This window comes from Cyphomyrmex costatus, unplaced genomic scaffold, assembly GCF_001594065.2.
Source record: "Cyphomyrmex costatus isolate MS0001 unplaced genomic scaffold, Ccosl1.0 scaffold75, whole genome shotgun sequence".
In the NCBI taxonomy this organism is placed as follows: Eukaryota; Metazoa; Arthropoda; class Insecta; order Hymenoptera; family Formicidae; genus Cyphomyrmex; species Cyphomyrmex costatus.
The window spans coordinates 2,524,828-2,552,015 of NW_017280322.1; the positions used below are offsets into that span (position 1 = coordinate 2,524,828).

At 32.6% G+C, this 27,188-nt stretch overlaps 1 protein-coding gene across 2 annotated transcripts; it reads left to right on the plus strand.

The window, feature by feature from the left end:
- Positions 1-3,372: 3,372 nt before the first annotated feature.
- On the plus strand, positions 3,373-18,645 carry LOC108780876 (aquaporin AQPAe.a). 2 transcript variants are annotated; one of them, XM_018548697.1, is made up of 5 exons: positions 3,373-3,515; positions 10,995-11,182; positions 12,483-12,626; positions 13,849-14,307; positions 17,102-18,645. In XM_018548697.1, exons 1-5 carry the CDS (start codon positions 3,491-3,493, stop codon positions 17,108-17,110), a joined length of 825 nt encoding a protein of 274 aa, XP_018404199.1. In that variant the 5' UTR covers positions 3,373-3,490; the 3' UTR covers positions 17,111-18,645. The 2 variants fall into 2 exon arrangements, with proteins under 2 accessions (XP_018404199.1, XP_018404200.1); XM_018548698.1 differs by having other exon boundaries at positions 17,105-18,645.
- The last annotated feature ends 8,543 nt before the right edge of the window (positions 18,646-27,188 follow it).

Here is a 27,188-nt window from a genome sequence, read left to right on the forward strand (position 1 = left end):
TTTATATTTACTGTAAGAAAAAAATAATGGTCAATTAATAAGTACACAAAAGATCTTAATTAAAAATAATTATTTATTCTCAAACGTACATTAATGATGATAAACGTGTACGTTTTGGCTATACTAAGCCTTCTTAACGCATTATTTTTCTCTTTTAATGCGTTTTACATTCAACAAGATTCTTCAATCTGTTTTATTTTTATTTATTTTGTCCGCGTCACTGTTGCGCAAAATACCGTAAAAATGCATTTTAAATATAAAATGTAAATTCTTGTTCTCAAATAAAAAAGTTATATCAGAGCAAGAGTACATCGTACATTGTATCGAGGATATTGTTACAATATATGGCGATTCCAAAAATAAGTAATAAAACACACTTTTGACAATTTTATTGCGAAAATCAAAATGATAAATAATTGTAGCGTTGTATGCATTTCAAATATTTATAGTATTATATAGTATTATATAGTATTATATAGCATTATATATTTGAAAAAATATATAAATAAAGCATATTTGAAATATTTTTCAGCGTGACGCATATTTATATGTTTCCTGTATTGTCTACGTAGTCTTTTACATATATAATAGTAATCGCCAGCACTTTCGAAGATGATCGCTCTATGTCGTGTAACACGAAGCGAAGCACCAGAATAATGCATATATGTATAGTTTCATCTTGTTTAGCGGTATATTCAAGTATTAACTCTCTCTCTCTCTCTCTCTTTTATTCTCCGATTTCTCTTCATTTTTTCATGATTTTGAAGCGCACGCGTATAAGAAGAAAACCCTCTCACGTGTATCTCGCAGCAATGCCGCACCCAGCTGATCTCTCGCCGCGCTTTTATTAATTATTAGCGAATTTATGGATTACAGACTCGGTTCGCTCGCTCGCAATTCTACTAAATTCGCCGCCATTATATCGTACACGTACGCGATGCAGCTCGTTAAGACCGACGTTGAGGTGGCTGCTCTCGCGTAGCAGCGCAACACGGCCGTTCACTCTTCCTGTCTCTCTCTCTTTCTCTCTTATTCCTACTGCGACGAAATTCGAAATAACGGAATTAGTCTCGGTGAATTCAGGAAATTACCTCCATCGCCGTCGGTCGCGCCAAAGTTTTAATTGTACTCGGTACATATCTGTGCACGCGTGTGAGTATGAGCGTGAGTGTCCGTATGCGTGTGTGCACGCGATTGCAATTACGTTTCGTAGCTTAATGTATATGTAAATATAAAATACACACATTTCGGACTATCTCATATCCGCTTCCTTCCCTATATCCTCTTTGGTATAGATAATAATAAGATAACTTTAATGCGGGGTCTACAATAGAAATCGTAGACGGTTATAGTCTTAAGTAGTAGAAAATTGACTAATCATAGTCGATCATTCCCCTCATGTATGACACTGTGATTGGTTAATTTCCTATGACTCAAGACCCTACGACCGTCTACGATTCCTATTGTGGATCCTATATAAGAACTTGAGTGCGAAATCGCATAATAAATTTTGGGTAGCGACTATGTAATTTTTTTCCTATAAAGCGGAAACATAAAAAGTGGAAATTGTTTGCATGCATGTGCGTATATGTGCATACATACATACAAATTTTCACTTTTCACATTTTCGCTTTAAAGAAAAAGTTACATGAACGCCTACCCTGGTCGCTACCTCGAAACGCTACTCGAAATTCATGAGCTTCGTTTGCGAAGCGTCGTAGGGAATAAGATCGAATTTTGAATTACATGACTGTTGCGTGTATGTGTTATGAATCGTAATGGAATATGACATATGGCTTTTCAAATAAATTACATACGATATTTTAACGAGCTTTTATCTTCAAGACGCATTTTTGCTCTTAAAACAAATTTATACTGTAAAGATTTACATTTTAGAAAAGAGACAAGTAAAATTTCTAAAAAGTAATTTTTCTTTTTCTAAAAACTAGCCTCGAGATCGCTCGTAAGCATCTGTAATGTAAGCAGCTTACAACCAGTAATAAATATTCCGTGAATATGCAATTTATTACAGGATTACGATTTTACTACTAGTATTACCAACTGAGCTAATATGTATCTTACATTTATGCTGTACAGTGTTCCATATATCGTCACGTCAAGAGCTACGAAAAATTTATTATGCGCGTTTTATCAACAACAGTTTTATACATAAAGAAAAAAATTGTTAGCATATCACACAAACTGACGAGTCAAGAATTCGTTATATAAAAAACCCATGTGACGTATAAAAATATTTATATGACGTATATGAAAGCCAAATGGTTTGAAAGTGTGTGTTATGGCATAAAAATAACAACGAGATCGAGAAAGAGCAAACCACATTATTGTGAGATGTATAAACAATCCATTCTAAAATTAGTAACCTCAGACTTTAAAACTGATATTCGCAGAGATTGAATATTTTATGCATGGTAAAGATAATATCAACAAAAATAATTTAACAAAAACAAAAAATCTAATAAATAAAGAAAAAGTTATGCAATAAATAAATATGATAGAACTTAAAAATGTAATAATAGGTATTCCATAACTTCCCTGATCGTCTGTTTGTTTGTCAATCCTATGAATTCGTCGATTTTTCCCATCAGTATTGTAAACTGCGATAAAGATTGGAAGCTTAACGACATAGAAAATTACTTCCTACCATTGTTTGTGGTATAAAAAATTTCTCAGTTGCGGTCGTTTGTTAGTGGGCTCATCGCAAAATTTGGTCAAGATACATATTCATTAAGGTCTAGTTAAAATTTAAAACTGAAGTATTTTAATTTTTTTTACCATAATGCTAATTGAAATTTTCGTTATACTTAATACATATCGAAACTGTTATCGTAGATATTAATAATTTTAATGTTAGCAATATAATTAATTTTATTCATTATTTGTCTTAAAAAAATTTGATGCAAAACTAATAATTCGATATTCATTACAAATACCGTATAATTGAATAAAAAATTTAAATCCGTTATATTATGAGAAGTTTATATATTTGTATTTTTTTAAATAAAGAATATAATATGAACATAAAAATATATAAATTTTTAATTCATTCTTAATATTAATAAAATCTATCTATCACAACACATTCGTGTGTAGCGCGCAGATTGTTTTTTATTCTAATATTAATATTTTATTCTAATATTAATAAAAATTTTAGTTAATGCGTCATATAAACATCAATATTTTTCTCCGCGAGAGACTTTTCTGAAATTAGCATTCTCGCTTGATTTTACGTGCGAACGAATAGCGATAGAAGTAGGGAGTCTGTATACTTCGTTACATCGCGAGAAGAGAGGCCATGCGTGTGCTCCGCGACCGAGTGGAGTTATAATCATTCTTAGTCCACAAGAGGGCCAGCTGACGAAGTGCACGGGTGTCTGTCTTCCTTTCCATCGCTAAGACTTATCAGGATTCCATCGTCTATAACGTTTGTGTTTGTAGTGTTGTGATTGTCGGATCAAAGACGTTCGTTATGCCGGGAAACGATTTTCGCGCAGGTAAGATATTTTTTCACTAAAACTGTTTTTGTTCCTTGGAAATTTTCAAAAGTAAGAAAGTCTCGTTACTTTTGCTTCGTCATGATAATAATTGGAAGACGTAATTTTGTTATTTATTATACAATAATAGAAAATAAGAATCTCACTCCAAAAGTGTGAAATTTCATTAAAAGGAAGTGTGAAAATTTGTTACTCTTATTGAAAAGTGCAAATTTTTGTACTTTTTTTGAATAGTGACAGTACTTTAACGCTTTATTTGACAGAGATTTTATTCCAAGAAATTTAGAGAGCATAATTATAGAAATAATAAGATTGTCAAGTACCTAAGTAATTTTATAATCGACTACAGTCTAGATATCGAAAGAGATATATTCACCTCCAATCTTCAGTTTAGAGATGTTAATTATTTTAACTTTGAATTCAATTGTATATATTTCAGAAACTTCTATAACACTCGTAAATTTAGTGATAATTTTAAATAATTACGTTACATGCGTTGATTGAATATAAACAATTATATCATTAACCTAATTGATATACGCGTACCACGTATACACGATACGTTAGATACAATTCGTTGTAATACGATTCATGGTAATATAATAATAAATGATAATTGTGCACTGCAGAACAAGGGCTCATTACGACAATTCTCTCCTCCATGCAATTATGTGATATTAACAAGGATGTACGACAGGTGTTGATCGATTTAAATAAACCAAAAAGTTTTGTGTAGACATAAAAGCAAAATTTAAGTCAAATAGTATTCAAATTACTATCGCATTACCATCGAACTATGATAATATTGAGAAACTATTATATGTTTGAGTTTTGTTCATGATCATTTGTTTTGCTCTTACGTAACGTTAAATTCGAATTTATCTTTATTAATACAACTATTACAATCTCGTTCAACAAGAAAAAGATTTATAAAAACTTTTTGTAAAAGATACTGCATTAATTTTGAAATTCTTGTCTACAAAAATTTTTTTCTCGAGATTGCAGTATGTAACTTTAAAGATTTCTATTTCATTTAAAATACTATTTTTATCGATATACCATTTGGTTCTTATGAACAGATTATTTATATATATATATTTTTTCTGATTAATATCTCAAGATATAATTTTTTATACTTCGCTTACACGTGTTTCACCGACTTATACCATAAAAAGAATAAAATAAATAAGATGTTTATTTAATCTATACGATAAGAAATATATCGATACGAACGATAAGAATTTTTGTACAATTAAAACTGGTGACTACCTATCGATATAATTGACGAGATACTTGTAATTTTGTGAATTACATTCTTATCGCTTTATTCATTGCTATTGTGAATATTAAATATAAGAAAATTACAATAATGTTCTTCATTTTACATATTTTTTTTTTATATTTCGGCCAAATTTATTTTTTTAACATAAAAATAGAAAGCTAATTATGTGATATATCTTTTAATGTATCTTTTAATGTGCACGATATATGTATCAGTATATTAATAATGTGTATTTTTAATTTTTTTTATTATTACAAATTTATTCATTTTATCATATTGATATAATGATATCACGATTTATAAAAAATTTCATCAAAATTATTAGCAGTTATAAGGCAAAATTCGACAGATAAAATAACAAAATCTTATTTAAGTCATATCGGATGGTAGATAAAGTTTCTTGGTATGGACAGAAATTTTTATCTGATTTATTCTGATATCGATACACATACAGGGAAAGATTCCGTCGACATCGGACATTACTATTTACAGAGACTCTACGTATTTACCAAACGTATTTCAACGGCGAAAGATCATTTAGCAAGAGTATTTATTCAACGGTCGGCATGAGATTAGACTTTCGACTCATTTCGTTGCTACTGGATAACTCGTACTATTGGCCTTTATCATATATTAGTGTGAAAATAAAATCTATTCGATATCGCGATGCATACACAATGATGGACAGTTCACGATTATCTGAATTCTGCTAATAATAACTAAATGACTCAATTTATAAATGGCATGAATTAAACATAGTTAGAAAAAAATTCTTTCTGCGATATTTTCTAAAAAGATACGTTGTTGTGCAACTTATCGATATACTGATGCAAGTAAAACAAGAGTTACATAGATATTAATTTTGCAAGTTAATTAGCGAGACTGGGAAAAATCTTTCCGGATAAATTATTTCATTCGTGGAAATAAAGGCTGCCGCAATAAAACAACGTACAAAACTATGTAGAATAGATTAAGCGATAATGGATAAATCCACAAAAAATGTAAACGTTTCTTTTCTTTTGTGATATATAAAATTGATTTAATATTCCTCTATTTTTATAGAATCCATTATATTAACTCTATTGAAAACACAGATTTCTACTTACTAAACTGATCACTTCACCGTCGTGTTTGGTGCTAAATAATTGATGCTTGATGAGCTGTCATTTCTACGCCCACTTACTCGCATATATACGTATACACATACGTGGGCATAGAGTAGGATTTTTTAGTCACTTTTGTCTCTTTCTATTACATACAAAATACATGTGTAATCCAAGTGAGCAGTCTAGTTATAGAAGTATGTGAGTGATTGAAAAAACTTGTTTATCGCCGGAGGTTAAAAGATAACTTCTGCATAGATATGCCTTATCCTCTGCATAGATTTCACAAATGTACATATCATGTTGTAACGCAACTTTATAACTAATCGTAAACTTTAAGACTCAGCTGGTATTATTGCAAAGTGACCATTCTTGAAGAATTTTCTTTTTAAAAATGTTACAAACAAATATTTCGTTGAAAACTGAAAGAAGCAATGATAAAATTCTTACATAAATAAATATTTTTTTTTAAATCTACGGAATGCTGATTTGCTTTATATTCGTATATTTATAAGTTAAATTCACCAACAATGATACAATTCATAAAAAAAATCGCATCTAGTTCTCCTTTTCGAAAAAAAAACAAAATAAATTTTCATAAAAGCAAGTGGAAGCACAATGATTATTGTTGTATTATAGAATGATATAATTATAATATATCGAATTATATAATTTTTGAAAAGAAGATATACAAATATCCGAGCAACTCTGCGTATAAAATCATAATAATCAAAGAACAAAACTTTATAGGCCTTCTACAATAAGCCATAAGTCATAAATCGGAAGTAAGAAACTAAAAATTAACGACTGTGATTGGTCCATTTCTAGCTTATGACTTATGATTTGTGACTTACGGCTTATTGTAGAAGACCCATTAAACGTCAGATGATAAGACCGACTATTCTATAAATAGAACTTAATAAAAGTAAAAACTGATCCTCTTAAAGACGACCTTGAAGCAGACAAAAAATTGTGTCAATTTCTCGTATACACGATATATATAATACAATGTCATGGATCATTAGTCAATTTGCATCAGCTAACGTTCGACTTTATCCTTGCGTATTCATCGATCTAATAGACAGATTATACTGGCTAATTGCCACGTAATCTCTTGGCGGCGTTCCTGCAAAATTAGCCGATTGTATGTAGCTCGTAGATTAAAGCTTCGTTAGCGTGAAACGGTTGTTCGTTGAGCGGCGATTAGAGGCACAACAATGTCTCGCGACCGAAGAAGTTGGCGGCTTCTTCTTGCGCATCTCGTAGATGCATCCGTCTTCTTTAGACAAGTTCCACAACGTCGATGCTAATGATCAACCTGGGATTTGATTGATTGATGTATACGCAACGGATGAAAATTATCGCATAATTGTAATGATTTACTCCGACTGCAACGCATTGACATTATGTGCATCAGATGCATACTTAATTGCAGATTGAGTTACTTAATGCTAAAGAGAATTGTTTTGGTATCTGATTATTTCATCTAATGATTACCAAGCGTTCGGAAATAATAATCAATAGCAATTTGTTTGTTTTAATATAAATAAAAATTATACAAGAGCTATAAACCTCTAAATATGCTTCCTTGATACTTTTTACGGTGTTTTGTACTTATGCAAAAACGCGTATCCGTCGATGATAAATGAAACATAGAAATGCAATTGCGTCTCTGCTTCAGGCATGGAGACTCAAACAATCGAATAATCTACGCCGAAGGAGAGAACTTCGTAGAAATATATAATGACTGAAGATTATTAGACATGTACGAATCGTAAACAATTAGTCGTCAAACGAATCTGCATCATACACATATGTACATACATAGATTGCACCTAGCTATATGTATGCATCCTATCATACGCGAGCGAAGAATACTTGGAGTGGAAATATGAATAATGATAATGACCAATTTTAAATGCATAAAAAGCTGTCATTTCTCGTAAAAATATATTTGCTACCCTTATCACACGATATCTGTTCACAATCACTGGATATAAGTGTTATCGACAGGTTCTGAAAGTGGAGTTGTCAACTGCTAAATTCTTCCCTGTCTTGCACAATATCGGGAATATAACTCAAATATTTTATCAATGACCTACGTGACCAACAGTGTTGAGCAAAATCGTAATCGTGGATAAGAAATAATTTTTTATAATGTTTACAGAAAGCATCTTGCATAATATACGATGCAAATAAAATGCATAATGCAAGAATTATTGGAATAATTATTATAAATCAATATATTTTTTAAACTAAAAAATTAAAATACCAATTAAATAATCTATTGAAGCTGTAAACATTGTTGGATAAAATATTATAAGAATTTTATATAAAAATATTAGGTATTTCTTATTTATCACTATACTATAGAAAAGATGGAAACACATAAAAAAAATACTCCGATTGTAAACAATTTTTATATTTCTTTTTTAGCAGCGAATAAAATTGATATATTTGCTTATACTTTATACAAAAGGTTATTTACTGTTGGAATAGTTTATTCTGCGATGTACCCTATAAAAGGATAAATCATAAAAGATTCAGCTTCGACTGAGATAAATGCTTTTATAAATCATAAGCAAATAATATAGTTTTTGGCCTACATTTGAAAAATTGCATTCTTAATATGATATATATCTGTCGTCCGACAAGTTTTTAAAGCTGACACTTAAATATTGTCGCAAAAAATTTTGTTGACATTTTTTCATTAAATTTATATTTTTACTTTACATACCTCGTTTATGTCCATTAATATAGCAGACTCATTCGTGAATTGTAATACCTTTCCTATCTCGATTAACGTCAACATAAATTTATATTTTATTCATATTGGTTGTTTATTTTATACATTAAGGGTTTGACAATTCTGACTATTAATGTATTTACTGTTCATAAAGTTTTCGTTATTTCGTGATATTGATAGACATCATTGTCAATTAGTATGCTACTTTTACTGTACGTAAAAATATTTTGATTGGAAAATTTGTTTTTTAATAAACATAAGTTATTAAAATGTCTTATATATAGTAATTATAATTAAAAAATTATTATTATTTAAAATAAGTTAAAAATTCTGATATTTTTCGAAACAGCAAAAAGAATTACGATTATAACAGCATATATACAATTGACAATTGCATTTTGAACATTTATATTAAAAAAATTTTAAGCTCAAAATGCCTCAGAATATTTGTCGAAAATTTTGATAAATAAATAGATAGTTAATTACATGTATAAAATAAATAAATTAAATTTTATATTATTATAGGATAAAATTAGTTAATTAAAGTACTCATATTTATTCTTTGAAAAACTTTAAATTATTCATTTCGTTACATATTGATCCAATAATTACGCGTTTAATTATTCAATTAGAATAATTAATGCCGTAAAATACTTGCATGTAGATACTAACGTTCGCTCGACGATTATCGCTAACATAATTGATTGGCAGAATTCGTAGATTTACGATAATTTACATTCTACTTATCAGATTGAAGAACACGAGAGAGAATACGAGAAGATCAATATTGAAAGACCAAAAGACGTAGGTGTGTTACACGTCTGATTACGACTGATTGTATATGGCAATGTTAAGTACAATATATCACATCGTCGCAAAGTTTATCATAAATTATAACAATGCCTCAACATAAATTATGCAACCGCATTCGCAATTTTTTATCGTGACACGTATGTACCCTGCGATCAAAAAGCACGTTTCTTTACTTTGAAAAATGAGAGAGAAAAAGGGATCTCATATTGTACCCTCATTTTTTATACACTATCATCTGACAAAAATTCTCCTAGATATATTTAAAAGTTTAGAAAAATCGATTTTATATACACATTGTTTCAAAGTTAAAATAATAGAATAGACTATTAAACTTCAACTGACCTCCATTTTAATATTTATGTCTTTTTTTAGACATCTCACTCCACCATTGACTAGATTTTCAGGAAGAGCAATTTTTTTTTATCCCTAAATACCAATAGTCATTTAAAACTCCTGGCAATATAAAAATTAAAAGGCCAATAAATAAATTTTGATGAGAATTCAAATTAACAAGGATTTAAAACAGATAAAAATGCATAGTAGTCTCTAGTTTCTTAGAACTTAATGGATTAACAGAAAAATTGAAGAGAGTCGAGTGCAAATAATACATGTTTCCGTAAATTTTTTAAATCCTTTAGATACCACTTCATATTCAAGATAGATCGTATTAATTATACAAGTAATTTTAAAATTTGTGGAAAGTATCTACGATATATAATATTATATTTCTTAAAATGTTTCTTTAACAGTACGGTCAAGTTAAGTTTTTTTTTAAGAAGATAAAGCATTATTTGAAGCGAATTTAGTGACGTGTAATTCAACATATACAATATATATCTACATATATATAAAATTAACAAATAGATTTATTTATTTGTATCTCTCAGTTTTGTTTAATGCAAAACAATGTTTACATCAATAGAAAATGAGTAGCTCTGTTTTTTCCTCCAACTAACAATCGACTTGCAGAGTTATCGATACCGCGTATGTCGACCTTGTTCGAGTGGCGATACCGGTACCTGGCGTGAAAGTTATTCCGTCAGTAAGTAGTCGTGAGTTGTCCTTGTTTGATCGCGCATCGACACGGTGTGGAAAATGCGGAATCGTCGTAAGACGAGAGGCAAGTGATGCAATTGTGTTAAGAAACATTTGATTTTATCACACGATCATACTCTATAAGTCACAGTGATGACAGCTATCAAGATAATTAAAATTCGTTATAAAAGGCGGTCTGTCTCTTCTCTCTTCTCTTCTCTGTAAATGACGCCTATTTGGGAAGAACAGATGTAACCATATGTAACGCTGCACTGTTTCTTAAAGAGGGATTTTATAAAATGTAAAATGTGAAAAGGCTATAAATACTGAGAAGTCAGTGGAGCGCTAAACAATAAATGGTGAAGATAAAAATTATATTAGATATTATTTAATTTTTTGAATGGAATTCGTCATTCCGATTGTTATATATAATATTTAATTTTGAGATAAGAAAAGGTACGTTATATAGTTCTTTTCTTTTAAATAAGGAATTGTTTTAGGACTGAAAAAATGGGTGCAAGAAGAAGGCGCTGTGAAGAATGCTCTTATCATCGGATTGGCGGAACTGATCGGTACAGCTATGCTAGTGTTCTTGGGATGTATGGGATGTATTTCTGGTCTCGGTGTCGTGCCTTTCCATTTACAGATAACGGTGACATTTGGTTTAACGGTTATGGTTGTAATTCAGGTCAGTAGGCAATCTTTGATGATTTTTTTTCATCATTACTTCATCTTTATTTGTATTTTATATTTGATAAAAAATATGACAACTTAATGTTACGTATGTTCTTTATAATCTTCTTTTTCATGTACAATACTATCGTATATGTATATCGTTTTCATTATAATATTTCTTTTAAAAATGATCTCTTCCTCTTTCTCAATACAGTAATATAATTATAGCATTACATTTTTGACACAAACAAATTATTATATCATATACTGAGCTATAATGATACAAGTAATTAAAGTATACATATATTGTGTCATAAATTTTACTATGATACTATAATTAATTAAAATATTAACATTTACTACATTATAACATTGTATTATATTACGTTACTCTAATAAGATTGCGCATCTATTTTGTCATATTATACAATTGCAGCCCTTCATGTGGAAAGTGAGAAGATGAAAGCTTAATACTAAATAAACGAATAACAGCAATAACAATTACGTATAAACGTCATTCAGTATGATTTTCCATGATTAAATAACATTCGCGGCTCGAATTAATTCAAAACGGTATAATTTCGATATATCCATATATCCCGAGAGAGAATCTTTATTTATTTCTATAGTTTATCTACAATAATTGAAAACAGTGATTGACATGTGGTATATATATTTTCATATTTATAACATCGGAAATTAAACTCAAAATTAATCTCTTATATTTTTATCAAAACTACATATTATTTACGGAATTTATTACGTATCACAAAATATAATATTGATGTATAAACAACAAGGTGCTTGATCGTCTATACTTAGAGATAATAAAAGTCAAAACGAATTAGCTTTCTGTTCGGTCTCCTATTTATTATTCATTCGAAATACTTCGAATAACTTTGTACATTTTTGAAAATGAGAGAAAAAAGAAAAAAACAGATATCTGTATATAAGACAAACGATTATTTTAGTAACATCGTTGTGACATATTTTTTCTACGTATCTGTTATCTTTTTCCATATTTTTTATTCACTTTAGCCAAACTCTTATTGTAGAATTTTTAGTACGTCGCGGCCGCCTTTCACTTGCCTTCATAATCAAGGTTACCGACGCGACGACGTGGTAAAATTGTGCTGCGAATCGTGCAGCAAACAGAATGTGCGAATTTTTCTAATATACAGCATTTTATTAAATTTTATTCTTCATCATTTTATATCTGTGTCACAATTCAAATTTTTTTGACATGTCTTAAAACATAATGTCAGAGTTAATGCATCAACAATTAAAAATTTTCTCTGATTCTGTGTTTTCAGTGCATCGGCCATCTCAGTCAAGCTCACATTAATCCAGCCGTCACTGTGGGAGCTGTCATTCTTGGGAAAAAAACCATTTCCGAAGCTTTAGTTTACTTTGTGTCACAGATGATGGGTGCCATTCTAGGTTACGGTATGTTGAAGGTCGGTATAAGGAAATCTAATTACTCATTGAATTAATTATAATTAATTACGTGCAGATATAATAAGATATTCATTTTTTATGATAATAAATTATTTAGATAAATAATTTATAGATAATATAAGTATAGATTATAGAGATAAATAAATCATTCAAAATTACACAGAATTTTTCTCGAGTTTTTAAATCCTAAATTTTCTTTTTCAATTATATATTTACTTACAAATAAAAATAATTCAATAAATATGATATGATTAAATTTGTTGTGACATAGCTAGGCATATAGATCAATATAAAAATATAAAAATATTTTTTTGATCGTAATGATTGTCAGAATATCCTCAGTCATAATTTAAGCTCAATATGTCGTCGACGGAATGACATACATGGAATGTGAATTTTATTAAAATGTTCAATTTGCGTTTCGCTTGGTTATATTTCAGTAAAAAGAAGATGATGATTGAACAAGGCAAATACGTCGGCGACGTTTATGGAATTGCATAATGAGATAAAAATAAAATAATATATTAATTATTAATGATTACCGTATATCATGTACTTAATGAAACGCGGATCAAGACCTTTGTTTAATCAGTACACGTGCCGGTCAGTTAATAATTAATGCTCTCGTGTAATCAGAGAAAAGCCTTACTGTTGCGATATTTGTTTCTCATAAAATATTAACGCGACAGTTCAGATAAAGTAAGTAAAATGAGCGATACAATTGCCTCTTTCTTCTATTATTGAAAAATGTATTCCTTACAGTTCAATGATTAGGGACAACATAAATCTATTACAGAAATAATGAGGCAGAATATGAATCATTTAATAATTCTGGTAGTAGACAAGCGCAAAAACGTTTCAAGATATAAAGTAAAAGAATATTGCTTTCAAATAAAAACTTCGTATACATTTTATGCTTCGAAGTTGTCTGTTTTTATTTTTTTTTACTGTAGTCATCTCCAATCGTATTTTATAATATTATTTTATAAAAAACATACATAAAATAAAAACAAATGCATTTTAAAGTTTCATTAAAATATTTGTTCTTATAAATAAAATAAGTAGCTTTAATAATTGTTAATTAATTTATATATATATATATATGATGAAATAATATATATATATTTTTTTACGTTTGCGATATAATTTAATTTGTATAATTTAACAAAATGCAACTATTGTTTCATAATATTATTTTAACAATATACATATTTTTTATAGGTAGTGACACCGAAAGACAATCTAACGGCTGGCAAGGTCGATCAAGCCGATATGTTTTGCGTGACTGGTCTCCACCCCGATCTGTCCGGGATTCAGGGTTTGATTATCGAGGGGATCGCGACTGCCATTCTGATAATGGTAGTGTGTTCTATTTGGGACCCAAGAAACGAGAAAAATTCAGACTCAGTGCCGATCAAGTTCGGTTTAACGGTGATTGTGTTAGCGACCACAACCGGACCTTACACCGGTTGCAGTATGAATCCCGCGAGGTCGTTCGCGCCGGCATTGTGGAATAACCAGTGGAGGCATCAGTGGGTCTATTGGTTCGGACCGATCGGCGGCGCCTTGATTTCCTCATTCATGTACAAATCTATCTTCGGTATTCCCGAAAAAATCGAAGAAGAAGAACCTGTACCTGAAGCTGTCGCGCTTAACAGCGTGGAATCCAACAAAACAGAGGTGAGATGGAATAATTAACCCTAATCGGTATTCGGCTCGAAATTTCCTTAACTGGTATTTGCGAGTCTCTGGGGTAGGGAAGACCAGGTTTCGTTGGCACAGCTTTCACGATTTCAGCATTAACTTCTTTATAAATAACTGATTATTACGGTTAAACTATGCTAATATAATAAAAAGAATCTTTTTTTACATTTTGATGCTACAGAAACGATTTTGTATAATGTACAGTTTCTCTGTAGTAAGTGTAATACGAACACGCTGCATTGCAGCCAACTTGCCCCGAATAAACATATAGCGGAGTAAGTTGATAGATACCATGGGACAAGTTGCCCATAGTGTACATATATCAAGACATGACCTCTTATAGAGAGAGGTTATAAGTATCTATCATGGAACAAAATCAGAATGGATTCCAATCGGAATTGTTCAATTATTCTCTAGATTTCTATTGTATTTTTTTTCTTTTTGAGGAAAACGGATTAACTTCTATCGGAATCTCCATTCTCTGATTTTATTCCATGGTACATGCCCAGGATACAATTATTTATATTTTTTATATAAGTATACGTATAGTACACCACGAACATCGATAGATACGTCTCACGATTTTCACGTGCGAAGTGCGAACGATAGCACATCATGCTAATCTATGCTGACCTTGCATAAGTTGCATTAAATATGAGTCAACGTACCCCATCTCTACATACATTTGATTTTAATGGTTTTATTATAACAAATTACTATCATCACTCAAAATAACATGTATAATAACAAAAACTTTTCTTTGATAATATGTCATTTAAATTTATTTTCTCAAGCTGAGAAGTATTAATACGAAATATTGAAAAGCTCGAAAATCTACTTTGTGCACCTTAAATTACATTGTTCTCTTTTTTTATTGTCTGAAACTTAAGGATAAGTATCTATGTTATAAAAAATATATCTTGCAATAACTTTTTCATTATTTCTTTTGCCACAAGTCTACATAAACTGAACGCAACTCACCTCTTGTGCCAACGAAATCCGGTCTTCCCTACTTTAAATTAATGTATATTTGTGTTTAAAGTTAACGTAATTGAATGAATTTTTTGTCATTTTAAAGATCAACATCCGAAAAATAAAATTATTAAATATTAAAATTGAATTCTTAAAATTAATACCTAGCATGTGTAAAAAGTGCAATATTTACATGTATTAGATACATGTGATTAATATTTCTAAAATAGGAATTTTAGCATATAAAGACTGAAGAACACTTTTCATTGAATATAGTATATTCAAATATACAATGAATTATTCATTATTATACATATATTATAAATATTACAGAGAAGTATATAATTCATTGAATGTTTGTTTTCTGCGCGTATGTTAAATATTTGAAATGTTTATTTTCAATTAATATAATTTTTGTCATTATACACTTTGAATATAATTGAAGTAACATGAATTAATCGATGCGGAACCCTGTTTTACGTCCTAAAGTCCTTAAACTGAGATAAAAAATACCCGTGTATCTTGCGCGTAACCGGAACCATATCTCGTTTCAGCAATAATTCTTGTTAACGACGTTTCGGCGAAATTAACAGCCATTTTCTCGTGCTACTTTAAATGACCCCTTAAAATACGGGAGAAACGAGGCTCACGTGGCTTTATCATGTAAACGCTATGCCCACCATGCATCAAGACTTTTCGCATGACGCGGATTATCTTGTAAGGGCTGGCCATAAAGGTCGACGATAAATCGCTAGGTGGGCAGGGAAGTTCAGTAAAACTGGTTTTACGAGACGTTACCGGAGAGCTGGATTTAATGTCGTCGGTTTACCCGATCGTCGATGCGCCGAGTTCTAAAATGGATAAGGAAAGAAGCCGTTCGTTCCGACGATATTGTATTTTATTCTTACATATCTTCTTGTTTCGTCGTCGATCGAGGACTGCGATTTTATCTACGTTTACAACTGTTTGAAAGTCCTTTGAACAAAGACACGACTTGTTTCGAGACGTAAAAGTGCTTTGAGAGCGTTATAACGAGCACATAATAGCGAGAATATTAAAACGATCCTTAAATCTGAGTGTGAATCTACCTTTCCTATTCCTTTGCAGCGTTATCTAAAATTATATCTGCTACTACACGGAAAGGACGGTTTTACCGAAATAAAAATTTATATAGATGTAGATCTTAAAATAATTTGGTTGGATTATCAGAATAATTACGTAGGACGCTTAAACATTGATGACAAAGATGCAAAAAGTTTTAATTTCTGCATGGGGTAACCAATTGGAGTGTCGTACATAATTAAGTATTTTGATGGTTCAAACAAAATTGTTTTTAGATCCGTATCTAGTTAAACTTTTAAATACTTTGCTAAAACTGTTCTTTCCGTGTAAGAAATATACAGCTTTTTTTGGTTCTTATATATATAAAAGAAAGAACTTTCCAATCTTGTAGGAAAATTACTTTTATGCAATTTCGTTGCAAATAGTACACAAAATGCTTTAATTATAATTAGAAACTTTCGTGCAGCAAAAAGAGCTCTTTTCATACATTTTAATTAAAGCAACGGTAGAATATTGTTTGCAAAGCCGCTATTTATTAACCGCACAACGAGCAGTCAATATAGCCGTCATTCAGTCAATCCGAGATTATTAGCGATCCTGAAACATCCTCATTTTCCCATATCGTGCGCGGAATATTTTCGCGGTTCGATTTGTGGTTTTTGGGTCGGTCGCAATTACGATTCAAAATAACGCTCCGAAAATTAGCCAATACATTCCTCTGCTGTTTATCTTTCAGCAGTCCTAATTTGGCGAGAAGGACGGATACAACGACCGAACTAACAAGAAGCTAAAACTCGATCAATGTTTCCTCAATGCAAGAAAAACCTTCCGGACTTGCGGGAGAGATAGGGTAAGATAGGTGCTTCAGAATGCATGGGAGATTCAATGGCGAGTCCAGATGGCCAGGATCGCAAGGGGAGCTTCCGAAGCTCAACCAGGATATACTCACAATACCTGGGGTACACAGGATAGACAATCGTCTCGATTCGACCGCTGAATAGTACGTGTTAGTCGTCAACGTAAACTGACGCAGCAGTCATCACATGTGTACACCATGTACAACCGCAAGTCACGCCGTTTCTCTCATTGTCAGTCAACTTTAGAAACGCGCATCATTATAAATCATTGCCTTCGACAATCTGGTGTAAACTTAACTGGATTAAAGTAGAGAATGAGACGCGTAACTATCGTGACGAAATAGGATAAAATAAGGCAGAAAAAAAAACGTAACCGCATTGATACAATAGTTTTTCACGACTTTTCGCGTGGTCCTTTGCTTTACTTTACGTTCACGACTATACGACAGTTACATCTCGTTCTCTGCCATCAGCTTAAAATAACAGTAAGTGAAAATCAACATTCAAGTTCGAATCAACATTCGAATTGAATTAAAACTTGACTGTGATCCAATTAAATTAATACACCTCCAATTTCATCGAGTCTAATTAAGTGTAGCGTGATGTCTGCCTATTTATTCAGGGATTTACACTGTCTCGGTAAAACTCTTGTGTGATGCGTGAAAGCAATCTTGACATGCGATAAAACGTTAATTATAATTATAAAATTTAATTATAATTAAAATGTGAAATTAATTCCAAGTGAACTGTTATTTTACCACTTTCTCTCTGTAACATAGTGTATATTCGTTTGTTATAAATGCCCAGATCATCTAAAAGAGTTTATTGCGTGTGTACATATATTTACTTGCTCTTTTTATCCATTATGTGTATACGCTAAAGATAAGTTACGCACCTGCGGCTTGATGGTGAGAATGTGTAGCGAAAAAATAAATTTTATAAATATACCTAGTCATACACGCATGTGCGTTAACATTTTAATTTTTATTATACGCGATTTAACGATGAATAAAATTATATATAATACACAAAACTTGTGCTATACTTTTGCTCTCTTTGTTCGCCTCCCGAATGATTTTACATAGTTGTACGTAATCCATTTATACTTTGCAATACCTTCACGCGGTATCGCTTGACGAATCGTTTCCATGTTATTCGCTCAATTAAGCAGAGCAGACCATTTTGTACTCGCGTTTGTTAGTCGTCTGATCCGCCGGAAGCGGAAATGTCGATTCCCGTGCGGCCGACCGATGACTTTTTACGAACCTATTTTTTTGTTGCATAGATGCACCATACACACATTCGTTATTTCTATAGTTATACGGGTATATACTAGCCTGGAGCTATTGCTATGGCGGGAAAAGAGTTACATTCGCCGGGGAAAAGGATCCTTTCCTGCCGATATGGCAGCTGTCGACAAAACGATAGTTTCCGTGGTGTGCGCCAACAATTCACTATTTATCAAGAAACGCACAAATATATATATATATATATATATACGTAGTAAGTCCGACAGAGTCTCATTAATTATTTGTCATCCCCCGTTAATGTACCATCTTACTCTTATTTCTTGTAAGTCCTACGACAAATAACCTCATATAATTATAAAAAGACTAATTTAATAAAATATTACATAGGGAGAATTAAAATGTTATTTAATTTCAAAATTTGAATTTTTAAAACATATATATTAATTAAACGTTAAAAGCTAACTTTTTTAACTTGCACGATGGACTTGTTGGAAATAACATTTCTCGTGATATAAATATTTCATAATTGCTTGTAAAAAAAATATAACATTTTTAGATACTGTAATGAAACTGCTACATGTTTTATGTGTTTCTACTGAAAATAATGTCAGTGCTTTTTCTGTTTTATAATTTTATAATTTTTTAGTTTTATTTATGACAGAACAAGTCTTTCTACCAATATATGTCGCATCTTATATGTAACAGTACTGTTATAATACGTTAAAACATGCTAATAAGCTTTGTATGCGCATTTTAATGGAGTTTTAAGCATGTAGTGCAATAAATAAAAAACGCGTAAATAAAAATAACAACTTTGATTGAAAAGGATTGAAAGTCGAGTGTCATCGAAAAAATATGACATGCGTAAAAAAGTGTAACTTTTTGATTTTCCTCTTTGCCGCAGGCCGCCTGCACCGATAGATTTTTGCAACTCGTTTTCACAATCTACGCTGCCTACGATCGCATCGGAATACAAAATACAAACACTCTCTTCATCAGTTTATCCGAAACGACGAAAAAATACAACAAAGACCAGCGGCGTTATCCTCATATCGTACGCTTTAAACGTTACGCGTTAATCGGCCATCGATTGCAGAACCATTTGTAAACGCGAAATATTTGTAGTATCATTCGTATAGTACCGTTTAAATTATAGTCGCCTAACAAATCACGTGTAATTGTCTCTGAGTACGTATGCGATCATTAATACCGAGCTTTGACTATGACATATTGCAACGTGTGTGCTGTAGAAATGGGAACAACAATGGGGAATGTACAGTACTTTTGTTCTTCCCCGCAATAATATATTACACCGTCTGTTTTTATCACAATAAGCCATTATCAGTTGTGTAATTTCATGTACCTTAATAGGCAAGTAAAAACAGCTCTCTAAATATTATAAAATGTGTATGCAAGCCTGTTGAACTGTACATTATTCATTTTTCCTCCATTTACTCATTGTGTACGCAATTCTTTCTTTGATATTTTCAAAGCAATATCACATGAAAAGAAATATTTTGTTGAGAGATCTAAAATGTTGCTGGATATACAAATCTGCAAATAATTTTATTAAAATGTTAAACCAATTATTCCAAAATATTAATTTCAGATCTATATCCAGCAAAATTTTAAATCTTTCAGCAACATTGTTCTTTCCGTGCAAAAATCGTATAACGGAATGACAATCATATACAACAGAGTATATAAGATCTTTTGTTATAATTATGTCTTTTGCTGAGATTCTCTCTTTAGAAGTTGCCCTGGGCCAGCGTCTCGAATTAAAAAAAAAAAAAATAAACAAGTATCGGCGTAGAATTCTTGTAGAAATTGATTTGAGACGCAAAAAGGGGCGTGTTGCCGGTGGTAATGGTGACGCGTCCCGAATAACTTTCCAACTCTCCCATTCACCACGTTCTGCGTTTGCAACGTGTCGCCTGGCGCACCAGCCGTTCGTGACTGCCTCGTAGTCGGGGTTTGCTGCAGTACAGGCGCATCTGTCAGTGCCGCTCGCGGATATTGGAAGCGGGTCGCAGTGGTGCTACTGCATTCTCGCTTCGTTCTAACAATGCTCGAGAAATTTCGCGAAAATTATCCCGAGGGCATGGGGGAAGAAGTTACGGTCACGTCCGTGAGAATCGACGATGCTCTTCTATACAAATATCATGTCGTGCTGATGGAGGAATATTTGGTATTCAATTAAACGAGGTATATTAGCTGTCCGGGAGAGTGAATAAAACAGCAAACTGAAACTACGAACCGCATGTACAGGGTGTTCATTTCGCGAGATGTTAGTCGCGACGATATCCTCAACAATGATATTTTCTGAATGTAAAGCTCAGTCTGCAATTGCGTAAGCGTAGTTATAAGCGGTTGTGGTAAGAATTGATCTACACAGTTGAATGTGAGAAGAAAATTCGACTGTGATTGGCCAATTTTTACAACTGCAACTACTTACAATTACACTTACGCAATTCCAGACTAAGCTTTGTATTTAGAAAAGCTTCGTATCTAATTAAAGTAGAAAAGGTAGGGAACTTCAGAAATGGATAAGAACCGCGAAAATGCCGAAAATGTGTATTGTTATTAATTTTATATAAATTTAAGCTTTATAAATATTTAGATTTAGAATTGTAGAAACTAAAACTGTTGCTAGAATAACACAATCGAAAATTCCTATTTCACGTCATTCAATGTATTGCTTGTCGTCGAGCGATATAAATTAGATGTGATAATAAGCGAACACCCGTAATGTGCGTAACGTACGCCGCATTTTACACAAGTGGGTCTCATGGGAACGATAACTTGTGACGTGGCGTAAAATTGGACAAGAAACGTTTAACCAATGTGAAAGAATGGTCCAAAGAAAAGGGAGAAAAAAATTAAATTCAAGATTAAAGGAAAAATGAAAGAAAGAAAAGAAGAAAGAGAAGATTGCTCGTGAAACGAAACTGCATCCGGATGATGTCTCGCGTTCGAGCCACATTTTTCCCTCGGAAAAGAAAAGTAATATTTCCGTATGATTTACATGCCGGGCGGCAGGTCGCTCGTTAATAATTCAATTTTCAATCTGGTCTTAATGCTCGCCGGGTTTTCCCCAACTTCGTCTCCCTCGTTTCCACCTTCATCCGGTCTCTTTACGTTTTCGTGCTTCCGTCTTCTCCCCGTGCAACCCCTTCTTCCTTTTTCTCTTACTTATTTTTTGCTTCTTTTCTTTCGTCGGTACTTATCCCGCCGCGTCGACGTCTAGATAAGGGCGAAATAAGTACGGCCAGAGCGAATAAATTTTTACATCGTCGTCTCTGTGAGTCGCGTACCTACTTTCCACGTCTGCGTCTCGTAATCAAAAACGGTGAAATTCGAGGAAGAGAGAGAGAGAGAGAGAGAGAAAGAAACGGATATTTCACTTTTAATGGAAATTTTATTGTCTGGACGCGAGAACGAGAGTAACGGTATTCGCGTTAAGGGCAAGACGAAGAGACTCGACATTCAAGGTCGAAATGCGAGTGAATTAAGCGGTCGAGGTTGGGCTACTAATTAAAGCATGGCTCGGCGTCTCAAGCGGGATTGCTTGATTCGATTAACCGTAGGCAAAGTTTCACTACTCGTATCCGGGGATACGCGTTACTATGGCCTAATATCCAAATGAACCACCTGGTGTATTACAAAGTGTTATACGATCTATAGACACTTGAACGCGAGTTACCGCTCTGCATCCTAAACTGCTATAAATAGTACGTGCTAATGCTTCGTCTCATTTAAGTTTTCGATGTAAAGTAGTTTGTATAAAAATAAAAGATTTATATCAATTATGCAGAAAGGAAATTAATATATAACAAAAAAGAAACTTTTCCAAGAGTGCAAGAAACTTATAATAAGAAAACAATGTTCCTGAGTATTACATATTTTCCAATTTTATTACAAGTACAACACGAATCTAGATATTCTTAGTTATTATGTTGTTATATATTTAATTATTTTTATAATAATTTTTGCCAAAACAAAATTCATAAAAATAATACTTAATTATATGTATAGTAAAAAAATTATTTGGGTATAAATATTAATAAAAGATTCTTATTCTTGTTAACATTTCTTAACATCTATATTCTCTCTTTCTCTCTTCTTGGCGATAATTAAAATAAATTTGCAGTTTTTTATTTTACTTAAATCCAAAGATTGTTTTCAAACTAAAGTCTTAATTTATCTGACATTGTCTGTTTATTTGATAAATCTGTTTTCCTTTTAATTATAATCTTTAAATAAATCTGAAATTATTTTTTCTGTAACATCTAAATTAAATTTCTTAAAATTTTTTAATTTATTTTACAGTTTCTGTACAATTTATTATAAAACTACAATACATGCAGTATAAAATATTCTATACATAACAGTTTGCATCTCTGAAACTTTATTTTTCCGTTTTATTTTACTTCATTTAGTATCATAGCGTTTAATAGTACTATGCAATGTAAACATTTAGAAACTGGCAATCGTGACAAATTACCACGAACATAAATATTTCTTGTAATAGAAACAACGAAGGTAATGTAACAGACGATCGTGCAGGCATTTGATCGGGTAAACGCATCAATGCGCTTGTAAACTTTGCGTATAAAACTAGACAGTAACAGCCTCGAGCGGCGCGTGCATTACATGCCTTTAATCCGTTTACTTGTTCCACTTTTCCCGAGTAATGCAATTTCATAATTGAGCGAGCGTATTTTATATGCTTCAAGCATATGCAAAAGAAAATTGTACGCACTCGTGTATGACTACTATCGTTTAGTAATTAGGTGTTCCTAATATTACCGTTAGAGAAGAATCATACTCCACAAATTCATTTCACATTGTTGCTTGCAGGATCTCACAGAACATTATAGATATCGATAATGCTATCCTTTGTTTCTTTGTTCAAAAAGAAATTTTTTTCTAATAACGTACACAGAAAAAGTAGAACAAAAAAATTTCCAACAAAATAAATATTTCTGTAGCAACGAAATATTAATTTAATTAAAAATTGTTTTGATATAAATACAATAAAAAACTTGTAATAAGAATTCTAATTTTGAAAAAAAAACTATGTCATAATGCATGCGCGAAAGATATGAAAACCTCTTTATATTTCATCTATTGAATCGCTTATTAAAATAAGAAAATGTTCAAAGACGTAGAAATTAAAATTAAGAGTAAAAATTAAGAGTCGTTTCGAACAAAATAAGAAAGATTATTTTATGACATAAAAATGTTATAATATTTTCAAGAAAATAGTTTAGAGACAGGCAAGCGTTAAGTTAGGAAACGTCTTCGTAAAATAACTTTTACCAAGTTTCTCGCCGTTTTCAATTTTTTAAAGATTAGCCAACGATTAATCAAGGAAATCCGGACGTTTCTTGAGCGGAGATTTACATAGCGCGACCTTGTTTCCTAAAATCTGCTATTAGGAACGAAATCTAGAGTTTAGTCTAGGATCGATACGGACAGAGATCACCGAGGGTCAACGCCATGAATGATCTCATGCGGAGTGGTTCGCCGCGAAAGGAAGTATCTTGGATACCGTGCGCGCGAATGTTGATTCGGCTTCTCGTCTCAAGGACAAATCGTGGCAGATTTTAAAGGCCGACCTACCGCAGGCCGCGGATGCATATACAAGTTGGCCCGTGCAACACGGAAAAAGTTTGTACTCCGGTTGTCCAGTGCGCAAACTCGACCGGTCGTTCGACTCGGTGGTCGGCCTCCCTTTGCCCCTCGATGTCACTCTCCCCATTTCGCGACTAACCTAACCGAGAACAGGGCCGACTTAACAGTGGGTGTTTTCAGAGAAGCTGAACGATAGCGTGAAATTATAACACAACAATACACAAAGTCCAACTTGGTTACTGATTGAGAAAAAAGTTGTAAAAACTGCGTTCCTTATTGTCATAATTTCTATGATATAAATCACAGCTTTTCAAAACTAATTTCAAAATTAATTTAAAAATTCTATAATTAAAATTGTAACGCGTAAGTTTCTTATTGTATTTTCATGTTGCTATGAAATATATTTTATTAACAATTTTTTATTCTTTGTTTTTTTCCTACATCTTGCTAGTTGCTAGATATATATGCTTGAAATTGTTCCTAAATAAATTTCCGCTCAGAAATCACTTGACAGCATTTAATTTTTCTCGATAATGATTTGCATTCAACAAGAAAAACAGCTTTGCTATAGAATTTTTTAATTTGATTGATTTATATTTTTAAATCCAGTAAAGAACAAAGGATAAGAATCAATTATATTACAAAATTTTATTACAGTTGCAAAGAGAGCTGCTTCTTTTGCTGAACACAGCCAATAGCCATGTTTAGTAGAATGTTTATTTTGTAAATGTTGAAAGTTTTTTTGAAGCAAAATTATTCCTCCAAATATAAAAGTAAATATATGAGTCAGTTCTAAGCAGAATCTAGGCTCGCAACTTGTTCTCATAAAATTTGCAAGAATTTGCAGCTGCTTATAATTATATGCAATCTCATAATAGATAGCTTTTGCTAGCCGTAAGAGGTTTACAAGAAATTTATAAATAATCGTACGTCTTACGATAGCATATGGAATTACAATTACAATATCAATCATCGAGTTCTTACAAGAATAATTTACAAGCTTTACGATCGTGCTCGGACTTGATTCAATAATCTAATCAGCGCAAGGAGACTTCCTACAGTTGCAAAATAAAATTAACATTCTGCGACTAATATTCACGACGAAAAATATATTAAATTTATAATATCAAATCATACCCAATTTAAATGATTTTTAATTATTTTTAAAGACTTCATTGCTCCAATCCGATATGTCGTCAAGTTAAAATAAAAGATTTTAACAATTTTTTAAAATATTGTAGTAAAAAAGAAATGTATTAAACTCAACTCAGTTTGTTATTTACTAAATTACTAATTATGCTACTAATATTTTTCATCTTTTCCTAATGTTCATTTTATATCAATGTAATTTAATTAACTTTCCATCTAGTCTAAAGTTCTAGTCTAAAAAAGTAAGTCTTAAAAAAAATGAAAAGCAAGTTGAGCGAGAAACGCATAAATAATATGGACGATGTTTACTTAGACACTAAACATAGAAATCTTGGCAGAAATGGATTGATTTATATTTTTGGCACGTGCAGAAATTAAAAATAATAAAAAATTATTTAACTCAAAGGATTAATTTACCATTGCTCCTTTTGACTCCATTTAATAGTGTATGTTTATAAAAATTTAGAAATTGGACAAAAATGAGAAATATTTCTCTATAATGTAATAACTCTTATATGCACAGACAAAGATTTAATAGTTCAGCAAATAGTTTGCTAAAGAGATACATGTTACACTAAAATGTGTTTGCAATAAATAACAATACTAAGGCCGGTATTTATGGTATATTCGATTCTCATTCAGAACCGTCTAAGGTATCCTAAAGTCGTCTGTTTTACAATAATTTTTATATAACAATTACCTTCTTTCTTTTTTATAGATTCGAAAATTTTTTTCCCAGAATTTTAAAGTATATATGCATTAACACGTGTTTGTGAGGTAGAGTTTATATCAAGAATAAAAAAAAAATGTTAAAATCTTTATCATTTCTTAGCCTAATACGGCATCAGAATTTTTTTTATGCCCGCATTTTTTTCCTGAGCGAATTTTAATTATGTAAAAGAATTTGACAATTTTTGTATAACTAATTTGGAGTACCTTTCAATCCGTAACATTGATAATTCCATCACTTTAGAAACTCCTTAAAACGGTTTCTTTTTGCAATAAGAACGAACTACGAAATACCGGCCTAACAAAGTCAAAAATCATACCCGGAGCACTCGGATTTCTCATAAAACATCTTCGTTCCGTAATTCAAAACCGAGAAAAAAAAAAAAAACATCTCATTTCTCGCGCGCTTATATTATGCGAGGTACGCATAATCATTTCGGAATTCAAATATCTCGACGAAAGCGGGGATCGATGCGCACCCAGGGAGAAGCATCCGCGGCACGCGAGTCAATAATGAAGGGGAGAAACGTACTTACCGACGAGGATGAGAAGCGGTGACGAGACGCAACGTCGCGGGCGGCGTCGCCGTGGCGTTCGCGATAGCTGCCTACGATCCTGCGGAGCATCCCTCTCGCTCTCGTTCACCCTGGGTCGTGGCGCCGCTCGTCCGTCCTCGTCGCGCACATCGTGTCACGTACCACTATTTCGCAAGGTCTTCGATCGTACTCTCTCGCTCCCATCACCCCTGGCACCGTCGCCTCCGCCGCCGCCGCCGCCGCCGCACCCCGCCATTCCGCCGTCCACTCCTTCTCCGTCGCGCGCAGCCTCGTTCTCGCTCCTGCTCCTGCGTCCATGACGCCAATGGCGGGGCGCGGGCGAACGTAGTCGGACGACAGTCCTTCCGCGGATTGCGGAGGTCGCGTCGTGCGATGTCTCGCGTGCGCGCCAATGTCACTCGTTATTTCCTCCCGATGTAAGTCCACGGCGTGTAATTCTCGCGAGACGCGCGCTCGACCGTCGACGTGAGCTCCGCGTGGCACGGCCGTAATCGCGTACGCCCGCAGGGCGGGAGGGGGGAAGTGAGAGACAGAGAGAGAGAGAGAGGAGGACGGAGCGGCGCAGGAACTGGCCGCGCCGCCGCCGCCGCCGTCGCCGCCGCCGCCGCTCGCTCACCTCCCGTCCTTCCACGACGTTACCATCG

Excerpts from the sequence above, each read along its gene's own strand:
- LOC108780876 (XM_018548697.1), top strand. The coding sequence starts at position 3,491 with ATGCCGGGAAACGATTTTCGCGCAG. Across the intron at positions 11,183-12,482 it reads CGGTTATGGTTGTAATTCAG|TGCATCGGCCATCTCAGTCA; the intron begins GTCAGTAGGCAA and ends CTGTGTTTTCAG. Across the intron at positions 12,627-13,848 it reads TAGGTTACGGTATGTTGAAG|GTAGTGACACCGAAAGACAA; the intron begins GTCGGTATAAGG and ends TATTTTTTATAG.